The sequence below is a fragment of the Podarcis filfolensis genome (genome assembly GCF_964270895.1).
Source record: "Podarcis filfolensis genome assembly, chromosome: 6".
Lineage (NCBI taxonomy): Eukaryota > Metazoa > Chordata > Lepidosauria > Squamata > Lacertidae > Podarcis > Podarcis filfolensis.
The window spans coordinates 5,259,852-5,272,223 of NC_139609.1; the positions used below are offsets into that span (position 1 = coordinate 5,259,852).

A 12,372-nucleotide genomic window follows, 5' to 3' on the forward strand; every position below is an offset into this window, starting at 1 on the left:
TCGTAGCCGAGTAAGAATGTCTTCCGCGAACACGGTTTTAACAGTGAGTCTGTAAGGGACTGTGGAGGCCAAATCCGGATCCACACGTCCTTCCACAGTGGGGACATTGGTTTCTGGGCGAGAGATGATCATGGTGTGGATTTGCCAAGCGTACCTTCCTCTTAGCACATTTCTCCCTTGCGTCCTGAGTTCGAGTGTCTTCAAAGCCCATGACACCTTTGGTAAAGGCTGTTCTCCAACTGGAGCCCTCGCAGGCCAGTGTTTCCCAATTGTCAGTGTCTATACTGCTTTTTTTAGATTTGCCTTGAGACAGTCTTTAAACCTCTTTTGTTGACCCCCAGCATTACGCTTCCCATTTTTAAGTTCGGAATAGAGTATAGTGGCACCTCAGGTTAAGTATTTAATTCATTCCGGAGGTCCGTTCTTAACCTGAAACTGTTCTTAACCTGAAGCACCACTTTAGCTAATGGGGCCACCTGCTGCCGCTGCACGATTTCTGTTCTCATCCCGAAACAAAGTTCTTAATCCGAGGTAATATTTCTGGGTTAGTGGAGTCTGTAACCTGAAGTGTATGTAACCAGAGGTACCACTGTAGTTGCTTTGGGAGACGATCATTAGGCATCCGCACAACATGACCAGTCCAACGAAGTGGATGTTGAAGAATCATGGCTTCAACACTGGTGATCTTTGCTTCTTCACAAAGACACCCGCCTCCTCTGCGCCTCCTCTCTGAAAGGAAACGCAGAGAAGCGTTGCCTGCATCTCCCCGCGCTCTCCCGCAGCAGCATTTGAGACCATTAATGTCTCATGCAATTTCTTAAAAAATTCTGACTTCCCTTCATTTGGAGCGTAAATTCCTATTAGCAATAATTTTTCTCCTTGAACTTGAATTTCAATTGCCAAATATCTTCCTTGTTCATCTTTAAAAATCCCGCAGCAGCATTTGAACGTGTGTGTGTGTGTGCGTGTGTGTGTGTTTTTTTAATGGAAGGCTGTGAAGTTTCCTCTGCTTTTACTGCCTCGTCTTTCTGTAAACCGTCTTTCTAACAACCAAGCGGCGTATAAATAAATAAATAAATACCCCAGCTAAGCAACAGCAGCCGCCGCCGCCGCCAACTGCGGCGAACCAACTACGAGTCCCCGGGCGCCCTCCCTCATTTGCATACAGCCAATCCACCCCCTCGGGGCGCCCTCCTTCATTTGCATACAACCAATCAGCAGCAGCCTCTACCGCGAGAAGGCTGGGGGGGGGGTACGCGCGCGCGGGAGGGAGGGCGCGTCCGAGCCTGTAGGTGCGCGTCGATGGGCGATTGAGTGCGCCTGGCCGAGCCTCCCCCCCCCCCGCCCGCCTTCGCGCCCGTCCACGCCGTCGCCTCAGGCGGGGACGCCCGGCCGGCTGGCTCGGCGATCCATTGCTCGCGCCTCCCTCCCTGGGAATGCCGCCCGCCGATGCCGCCGGCTCTGAGGGAGAAGCGGCGAAGGAGCCCGGGCTGCGGCGTCGGGGGCAGCGGGGAGGCGGCGCCGGGCGAGGGATGGAGCCGGCGCGGGGTGGCGGCGTCCAGTGACCGAGGAGCGGAGGGGAGCAGCCGGCGGCGGCGGCGGCGGGAGGATGGAGCCCGGCGCGCCCTCGGCGGAAGCGGCGGAGGGCTGCCTGGAGCGCCTCAGGAATTCCCTGCCGGGCCCCGCCGACCTGGCCGGGGCGGCCAGCACGCTGGAGAGGATCCTGAGGGAGTCGGTGTGCCAGCTGCAGGGCTGGCTCCGCGTCTACGGTAAGGAGCGGGGGGGAGACCCGCCCCCCCGGAGCCCCTCACACGCCCCCTTCGGCTCCCCCTGGACGCGTTTTCACCCCCCCCCAATACCTCCCTCAGCAACATCACCTCCTCCCGGTTCTCCCGCCTGAAAGGTGGGTTTCCCCCTTCCTCTCCGCCTGGATGCGACCTACCCCCCCCCCTCTGCCACCCCCCGACTCACGGATCTGGATCTGGGGAGGAGGTGGGGGAGAGACTATATTTTCTCTCTCCACCCCCCCCCCCCGCTGTCCACATCTCGCACCCCATTCATAGCCCCGTATTGTGGAGCGCCGTCAGGTAAGTATACAGCCGCCGCCCCCTGCTTCGTTTCAAAGATGGAAGAGTTGGCACTCCAGCGCCGATCTACCTGGAGACGCACCCCGCCCCCCCCGTCTGTTATCTCAGGTGTGTTTCAAGGTGCGACTCCAGGGTACCGCTAACCAAATCCCTCACACGCCCTGGACCTTTCTTTTTGCATTGATACCCCCCCCCACCCCAATCGTATCTTCTCCCTCTAATAAGCACAAAACAGCTGTTGTGCGTTCACCTTCAGCAGCGTGGGATGCCTTTAAACCTTTTATTAAGATGATGTGCCTTTGCTTTAGGGCCATAGGTGAGTCTTCTTCCTGGACCTTTCTTAACGCTATGGAGGGCGCCGCTGATCCTGATATTGGCAACTTAACCGTCAGGTTTCAACCCACTGGTTTGGAAACGCTTGCCTCATGGTCCCTGCGCTCTTTCCCAGCACAGTCTTTCTAATGTTTTTCTTTTCCATTTTGAGACAGCTCCTTTTTGTATCTGCCCCAAGGTTGCCCCAAGGCTGCTTAAGACAAATGTTGACTGGCTAATAATAGTGATGCTTCTTTTATTTTGTATCATACTTCTGGACTGAGTAGTGACCTTCATATGAAGTATCTTCCCATGGCTGCTTATGGCAAAATATTGTTTGGAACTTCTGTACTGCTAACCCTGTTGTATGAAGCCTGCTTCTCTACCTTCCTTGTGACAATATCCAATAATGTCTTTGATAAGCATTTTGATTATTACAGATGTACTCATTTCTTTGCATCCATGAAAATTTTCCTCTGGGCAGGTACTGGCTTGGCTGCATATTACTGCCTCAGAACATGGACTGATCACCAACCAAAGGGTTAAGAGAATTCCTTAGTGGAAGCTGCTTTTTATGGAAATAAAAAGATAAAACAAAGTAACTTCTTAGGGGTGTGTGTGAGAGAGATACCCACCTCCTGGCACTGCTTCTTTCTAGCTTCCGCCCCACCCATTTAGAAAGAGCCGACCAGTTAATTTCAGAAATCACGTTTGCAGAAGAACAGATTAGGTTGCAGAATGTGCTGTTGCATACAGTCCCTTTGTCCGATCTCTGGGTATTTATTCCGACAGACCCAGCAGCAAGTTGAAATACTGATAAATAAGCAAAAATATCACATGTTCATGTCACTCTGAACTTGGGGAAATTGCAACCACAATTGGATTGTTTATGGTTGAACACATAATTAATATCAGTTTTAAAGTTGGACATCTACTCGGAAATAAGATCATTAAGTTCAGTTGTGTTTACTTCTGGGTAAGTGTGCATACTGCATGACTGCAGCCTAAATAGTGGCTTATTTGTTTTTAAATTCATAGGCTTTAAGCAACCAAGCCTGTAACTTGAACACATGTGCAGACAGACCTTGGGCAAAACATTTCTGCATTGCAGGAGGTTGGAGTAGATGGCTCTCAGGACCCCTTCCAACTCAACAATTCTGTGATTATATGACAGGAAACACTCCTCTGTGATTATTCAATGTATTCTGAAATGTTAAGAAGCTGATAATTATTAGCCAACTGCCCTTTGTACTAGTTTTGAATAAGTCAAGTACAGGATGCTCAGTTGAAAGCACCCCAGGATCTAGATGTGGAATGCTATCATTTTGTAATCGGTATTTAAGTCCTTTGTGCTTGCAAGAAGTCAAGAAGAGAAGCAGTGTGAGTAAAGCCTTATTTTCTTCCCTTTCCAGCTGGATTTTGGATGACTATTAATGAGTTGCTAGAAGATACTGACATTGTTCATCTTGTGGTTTTGTACTTACTGACTTGCATTCAACTGGCATCCTTATTTATAGAAAAGGTTGATGAGAGCCTGGAAAAAGGATGTTAAATTCTTTAGTGATCTGGCTGATGTACAAGACACAGTGTTATTTCCTATTTCTTTTTCAAATCCTCCTTGGTATGTAACCTCCCAAAATAAATCTGTATCAGTACGCCTTGCCTATTCCCAGACTCAGCTTTTTTTAGCCATACTGTTCGCTCTATTATAGAAATATATTGTGACTCAGTCTTAAAACAAGACAGCAATCAGGGGTTGGGGTGGGTTTTTTTGTTGTTATTCTGTACCTTCATACTTTGTTCTAAAGTATTTATTTACTGGGTAGTATTTTGCTTCTGAGTGAACTATTGATTTCCTTGTCAGTTAAATAGTTTGCTAATAAAGATCTTTTGCTGAGCGCTTAAATGTTGCTGGGCTTCTAGGCAAATTTTGTGGACAGTTGTTGCCAAGTTGGCCGTAGACAATGAGGAAGATGAAATGGGTAAGCTGATAATTTTTATTGGACTGGCTTCTGTTACTATGAGAGACTGTGTGCTAATATGATAAATGTTGCTAGACAGTGTGCTTGAATGATATAGGCTGCTAGACAAACTGCCTCCTAATAAATCTGTAAAATGCCCATCACTATAGCAGACAAAGTTTACTTTATTACATAAAAGTGAATGGCCATTGTTGACTTCTGTAGAGGAAAGTTAAGGTGCTGCAGTAAGTGATTGGCATTAACTTAGGGGAAGACCTGATGCTGAGGTCACTTGTGTCAGGGTTGAGGTTTCAGCTTCACAGTGTTGGGCATCATAGCACCTTCCTCTTTTTTAAAAAATTGGCTCCCATTTACATACGTGGAGAAAGTAGAGATGTTGTTGTTTAGTCATGTCCGACTCTTTGTGATCCCATGGACCCCATGGACCAGAGCACGCCAGGCACTCCTGTCTTCCACTGCCTCCCGCAGTTTGGTCAAACTCATGTTAGTGGCAAAGTAGAGGTAAAAAGGTAAAGGACCCCTGACAGTTAAGTCCAGTCACAAACAACTCTGGGGTTGCGGCGCTTATCTCGCTTTACAGGCCAAGGAAGCCGACGTTTGTCCGCAGACAGTTTTTTCTGGATCATGTGACCAGCATGACTAAGCCACTTCTGGAGAAACCAGAGCAGTGCGCGGAAACACCTTTTACCTTCCCACCGGAACAATACCTATTTATCTACTTGCACTTTGATGTGCTTTCGAACTGCTAGGTTGGCAGGAGCAGGGACCGAGCAACGGGAGCTCACCCCATTGCGGGGATTCGAACCGCTGACCTTCTGATTGGCAAGTCCTAGGTTCTGTGGTTTAACCCAAAGCACCACCCACGTCCCCATAGAATCGTAGAACTGTAGAATTAGAAGAGACCCTGAGGGTTACCTAGGTCATCCACTGCAATGCAAGCCGTAGACTCGGTGGTTTAGACCACAGCGCCACCTGCATCCCCTACAAAGTAGGGGTACTGTTATTAAAAGTGCAGAGTATGTGGGACAAAAGCTGTCTTCTACTCAAGACATGCAATTACTACCTTTGCCTTCATTGTCTTGCAAGAGGTTGGTTGGTGCCACTGACTACTTCTCTGAAAGAAGAATATGGAGATGAGCCCTGAGGGGTCCATGCACCAGCAGGGTGTTTACTTGTCCAAAAGGTCATTGTCTCCATTTCTGGTTCATTGTTATGTTTGGTGTTTCCTCTGGCGATGTGTGTATCCTTTGAAGACAGCCCCCTACACCAAAAGTCCAGTGCAGTTCCTATGGGAGCATGCCATAAGAAGAAACAGCCTGGAGCTTCTCTTGTGTAGAACAAATGTTCTCAAGTGAAACCCTTCACACTAAGGTTTGCATATTTGCCAGAAAGGGCACAAGTTCTTCCTTATTATTTTTTCTATTACCATGTGGGTCTGAACGCAGAATGTATCTTCTCCTCATACCTCCTCACCAGTGCTCAGAATACAGTCATACTTAGGGTTACAGACACTTCAGATTGCATTTTTTCGGGTTGCGGACCGCCGAAACCTGGAAGTACTGGAACAGGTTACTTCCGGGTTTCGGCGGTTGCGCATGCGCAGAAGCGCTAAATCTCGCTTTGCGCATGCACAGATGCTCCGAATCGCAACATGCGCAGACACGCCGCTGAGGGTTGCAGATGCTGCAGGTTGCGAACGTGCATCCCGCACGGATCACGTTCGCAACCCGAGCGTCCAGTGTAGAGGGTTTCCTGTTCCTTCTGTTAATTATCACTGGGATTCTCTCTCCCTAGGGCCTTAGTAGCATGCTGTAGGTTTACATAGGCTCAGTTTCCTCTATTTTCCTTTGTGCTTTGGCTATACGTTCCTTTGTTATGAGCAAGAATGTGCGTTGTCAGGCAATGTCCTAGTTTTTCTTGAGGAAGCTTTAATTGTTGTTTCTTTGCCTTGGCGGGGGGCGGGGGGGGCTTACTGTAAAGTCTGAGTCCTTTCTGCTTCCTAATACAGTATGTTAAACAGAAATGAGAATCTGTTTGTTTGATGAGTTTGTATGTGCACACACGCCTAGGCTAATATGTACATATACAGTAAATAAAATGGAGGCACTTACAAATATGTCTGTTTTGCAAAAGGTGCAGCACTGAGAATCCACATAGGGAGTGATGAATACTCCAGTTAGCTACATGTAAAATGTTGATGAAGTCATAGGTTTTTTGTTCAGCGATGGACTGCAATTAGCTAACCAGAAGATAAAGGTTGCTGATGTAAGCTGCATAGATACAAAAACATTTCAACTTTTAAAACTATGAAAAAATACAATGATTTTTCAAGCATGATTGGGCTAAGAAGTGATTCTGTAACCCAAAGGCAACAAGTAATTATTTCTGGTTAATATCAAAATGAACTACAGAAATGGCAAGTTCAGTTGTTTAGGGGAAAATAAAGTATATGCTTCCTTTCCTTTCCACAGTATCCTGTTTTATTTAAATTAGGTTGAAGTAAATATATATTCAGATCATTTTAATCCTGTTCTTGCCTTGCATAGAGTGACCTGGATATGTTTCTGTGCATTAGTAATCAAATCAAAACAATTCCATGCTGGTGTACAACTAAATGTAGTTTTTAGTATGTAGATATTTATAGAACTGTGGAGCTTTTTGTAGTTAGTGAGTAAGTATGCCCACTGAGCAAAGGGAAATGGGCTCTAAGTCTGACCTTTGCAATCTGTATTTCCCAGTAAATATTGGGAATGGCTAACACCACTCTGTGCCATGAATGACTCTGGAGGGGAAGCCTGTCTTGTGTAATAAATGCTAAGCATCACTCTTCTAACATTGCAGTCAGGGGAGCTATTAATATAACAGCCACCCATGGTTCAGTTTTCCCCATGTGTCCTTACAGATACAGAGAGTGGATTTTCCAATTGTTGCAATTGAAAGGTACTTTGCTCAAAAATAGCTTGGTTAGAAGAAGCAGTTACTTAATTTGAAATGAAATTGTTGGCCACTTCTCAGAGCTGATTAATCTTGTATATGTGCTAGGTACTGTGTGCTTTTCAGCTTGCATCTGTCCAGGGAGCTCATTCAGGGACTCCTCCAGTTATAGAGGTTATACAGCTTGCATTTGTAGGCACTGGGAAACGGATTTGCAAATAATGCATCATAATAACCAGCTGCGGTGATAGGCTGGCAGTGTGACCGTGGTGTGTGTGCAAAGGAAGGGCTTCACTATGGGATGTGCTTTCAATGTGACTCCAAGGTCTTTGCCTGCTCTCTCTTCAGTAGGAGCCCTAAATCAACTAAACATGTTCCCATTTCACCAGTCGCTCTTTTATTTTTTCTGAACTTTGCATGATTGCTGCCAGTGATTGAATACACAAATGACTGGCTGATGAGTATTATTTTGAATACTTAAAAATCTCTTGCTTTTTTCCAAGGTTTGGAAAAATCTGTTGAGATGTCACAGGAAAGAGGAAATTCTAGATAACTGTTTGAAAAAAACACAGAATAAAATTTGCCAGAATATCTTCACAAGCTTCACATCAATTGAATGGATGTATTTCTAGTCTGCAACTAGATGCTTAATGCTAAAACAGATAGCTATCACTATCTAATAGAAATTACATTTTAACGCAAATTCTGTAGCTACAAACCAAGCACAGAAAGGATTTGCAAAAAAGTTTATATTTGTGATCGTTAAGAAGCAGCTCCTGGATTTTCCACACAACCCAAGTCTCTTTCAGAAGCATTCATGCATATAAGCCTTATCTAGATTGCAACAATGCAAGGAGAATACTCATAACAGGGAAGTAATTCCTGAACTCTACTCTCCAAAATGTTTGAATCACACACAAACCTGAAAAGTTCACTATTCATGCTCCCACCAATTGATGTGAAGTTTGTGGAGATATTCTGGCAAATTTTACTCTGCATTTTTTGGATTCAGTATTGTTTTTATGTTTGTATTACAAAACCAACATATAATGCAACTTCTTGGAGTTCTATTGGCATTTAAAGGGAGGAGAGTATGCAAAAATATTTTAAATAATTCAATTATATTATCAAAGAATGTTTTATATAGCAGATAATAAATCAATGATATAGTGACTGAACATAAACACAAATATTCTTAGACTCCCATAATTATGAAGAGATGATCTAGAAGTAACACTGCCTCTTCAGTCATAGACAATACCTTGGCAAAGTAGTACAGTTGGCTCAAATGGGCATATGTGAGAAAGAACCTTCCTTGCCAATTTAAGGATTGGCTGAGTGAGCCCATTAGCTCAAAACTATCCATGCAACCTAAAAAAAAATCCAATTTGCTTCCAATTTTGACAATTTCTGATTTCTAAAATTAAGTGGAGTGGCACAGCGGAAGCACGCTGGGCCCATAACCCTGTTGTTGGGATACTGCCGGGGAGTTGGGGGCATCAGGCAGGCCCCCAGCTGGCTCCGGACGATCACCGGTCTCCTGTGGAACAGCATCAATCAGCGACACGAGCCTCAGATAGCTTTAGAGACCTGTGCATGCTCTGTCAGCAGAGTGTGTAAATGTTCTCACAGCAGAAGAGGCGGACAGAGAGATGTGCAAGCAAAATGTACTGCATTTTATTCAGCATAGCTCAGGAGCAAAGGAAAACATGTCTGCTTGCCTTTGTGTCCAGCAAAACACCAGCAACACAAAAGCTATATACAAAACGGAAGTTCCCAGCGAGAGCTGGAAGTAAACAGGCATGTTCCTTTTAAGGTGGATGGGAACTATATCCTAACAGTTTTATGACCTAATGAGTCATGATTGAAGCACCAGACTAAAAATAATGTTTTATATATATTTCACACATGCATCTTGACTGTCTTGTAGCCAGACATTAAGCACTGCGTTAACACAAATCAAAATAAACATACATGGCTGGCAAGGAGCAGTTGCTTATATGTGTCACAAGTTATGTTCAGAATTACATCCTTTGAAGCAGAAGAGGGGAGATTAATTTTCAAGTAAATGTTTTAGAAAAAAGTTAACTGTATAGTTTATGGGTCCATATCTAGGCTGAAGTAGTGTTTATCAAAGCTCACAAATAGGGCTGTAGAATATAAATATGTGGTTAATGGATGCTCTTCTAGCCATGCTCATTTACTGGACAATTCCTCCTAGCTAGATTGGTTTATTGGGCTATGATGCTTCAAGAATAGGGTTTTGCCGGGGGGTTTTGTCTGAAATCTAGGAAAACTCTTCAGTTTGCTACCTAATTTTCCTTGTGTACTGAAAACTCTGGCATGATATGTTATTCTTCATGGCTGGATCTCCTTGGTTCCCTTTTATTACTGTTCTTCATTTATGCCTCTAAGTATAGAAGTAATTAGTCTTGTGTCTTTAAGAGGATGAACCACAGAGAACATTCAAGCAACTTTAAGCTTAATCCTTATAAGACATACAAGTGTTAGAGTTCATCTTTAAAGCAGAATTTTTTTCTTGTCTCTCTGCTTAGCATACTGAAAGGCCACCAGTATGTTGGTCTGCATTTAGTACGACTGCCTTCTTAAAGTTTCAATGAAACAAACTTTTAACCTCTTTTTAAAATGTTATTTGCTATGTTTAAACCACTGGAAGAAAAAAGAAATGGGACCATAACCTAGTCATACATTTTCATGTCATGGTTGCCGTTCAAATGGTATATTTCTAAATTCAGCATGAATTAACTCAGCTTTCATTGTTGTCTTTTGTGAACCATTGTTAGTTGATCACAAGGCTGTTGAGATTATTACTATACAGTGGTACCTTGGGTTACAAACCCTTCGGGTTACAGACTCCGCTAACCCAGAAGTACCTCAGGTTAAGAACTTTACCTCAGGATGAGAACAGAAATTGCGCGCCGGCGGCAGCGGGAGGCCCCATTAACTAAAGTGGTGCTTCAGGTTAAGAGCCCAACCCATATTGGTAACGAATAGTGCTGAGCTGAATATGTTACCAGGCTTTCCTAGGCCCCATTTTTTTGTGGGGGTGGGATTTATTTGTGGAAGGGCAGGATCAATTTTCAGAGTCATGGGCTTACTATGATTAGAGGCAGTGGCTGCGGCTGCCCCCGTTCTTTTTTTAAAGTGGTGTGGTGGCTGATGGCCCTGTTATCGGTGGTCTGGCCCATCATTATGTTCCACCGCAATATCTTATTTGGAACAATGCCACATATTGCTGTAGCATCATTCTAGAGAGGCATCGCTGGGGCAATAATAATAATGGTGCCATGTGGGGTGAACATGGCTGGTTGTTGATAGCAGAGCCATCATTACTTGCGGTGAACAACCAAACTGTGCTTTAAAAAGAAGACGACAAGATTGGGAAATATTGGAACAAGAAGGAGACAAATTAAAATTGCAGAGTTTTGAGAAATTAAAAGATAAAGTGCGAGATTGGCTTCATTATTATCAAATAAGAGAGGCCTATAATTTGGACAAAAAAATTGGCTTTCAGGTGGAAAAATCAAAATTGGAAACAGAACTGTTAGATCCCAAAACTAAGATACTTTCAAGAATGTATAACTTGCTGTTAAAATGGAATACGCAGGATGAAACGGTTAAATCTGCTATGATTAAATGGGCACAGGATATCGGTCATAATATCATGTTTGCTGACTGGGAACAGTTGTGGACCACAGGTGTGAAATTTACGGCATGTAATGCCCTAAGAGAGAATATTATGAAAATGATATACAGGTGGTACATGACACCAGTCAAGCTTGCAAAAATCTATCATTTGCCCGATAATAAATGTTGGAAATGTAAAGAAAATGAAGGTACATTCTTTCACCTTTGGTGGACGTGCCCAAGAATCAAGGCTTTCTGGGAGATGATATATAATGAAATGAAAAAGGTATTTAAATATACCTTCCTGAAGAAACCAGAGGCCTTCCTTCTGGGCATTGTCGGCCAATTGGTGCCAAAGAAGGATAGAACTTTCTTTATGTATGCAACAACAGCAGCAAGAATACTTATTGCAAAGTATTGGAAGACACAAGATCTTCCCACCCTGGAAGAATGGCAGATGAAGATGATGGACTATATGGAATTGGCGGAAATGACTGGCAGAATCCGAGACTTGGGAGAAGAGGTGGTGGAGGAAGACTGGAAGAAATTTAAAGACTATCTTCAGAAAAATTGTAAAATTAATGAATGTTAAAATTATGTTTGGATTGGCAAAAAGTGGTATTCAGCAACAAAAGTTAATAAGAATATGCAAAAATGAACTGATAAATGGATGAAAATATAGAGTTATAATATGTTATGATATAGAGTTAAGATAAATGAAAGAGGGTAAGGACTTGCTGAATTGATTATGTAAATGGGAATACAAAAAGGGGAGGTGTGAGGAGGTCAAGGAAATAAGCAAATGAGCTTAAATATACCAAAAAATGGATTTGCTTTTTGTATTTTGTATTTTCTTTTTTTCTCTTCTATGTATCTTTGTATTTTTTGTATTTCGTATTTTTCTTTTTCTCTGTCTTTTTTTCTTTATTCTGTAAATTTCTGTTCTTTGTAAAACATTAATAAATATTTAAAAATAAAAAAATAAAAAAAAGAAGACGACAAGAAGCCCCAGCCATCGCCACATGTCCCACCCACAAATTGGAGATTTTCTTCTTGCCTGTGCTGCTTTTCTCTCTTCCTTTTGCCACTATGCCTGATTTATTAGGGTTATGATATATGCAAGAGGAGAAAGAATACATAACTTGCCATTCAGTACTTACAGTGAGTTTTGCATTTATATATTAGTATTTGTTAATCACTTTCCTCACAAAAGTGACCCAAAACGACTTTATGGATTTATAGTGTACTTTTAGAGTATTCAGATCATTTCACATGCATTATATCAGTAATCCCTTCAACAGGCCTATCTACATGATCCCACATATTTGTGGGCAGCAAAGGCTGAGAGAATAGTGACTTGCCTAAAACCAGAGAGTGGCTGAGGTGGGATTTGAACGGGGAACTTCCCA

General features: G+C 43.3%; 1 protein-coding gene across 4 annotated transcripts in view; it reads left to right on the plus strand.

The window, feature by feature from the left end:
• The first annotated feature begins 1,587 nt into the window (after window positions 1–1,587).
• The window catches only part of RASAL2 (RAS protein activator like 2), a 221,868-nt gene continuing 211,083 nt past the window's right edge, over window positions 1,588–12,372 (plus strand). For all 4 annotated transcript variants that reach the window (XM_083621541.1, XM_083621526.1, XM_083621527.1 and 1 more), the window contains exon 1: window positions 1,588–1,769. In XM_083621541.1, the coding sequence (XP_083477667.1) occupies window positions 1,610–1,769 (160 nt within the window). In that variant the 5' untranslated portion in view covers window positions 1,588–1,609. The remainder of the gene's footprint in view (window positions 1,770–12,372) is intronic.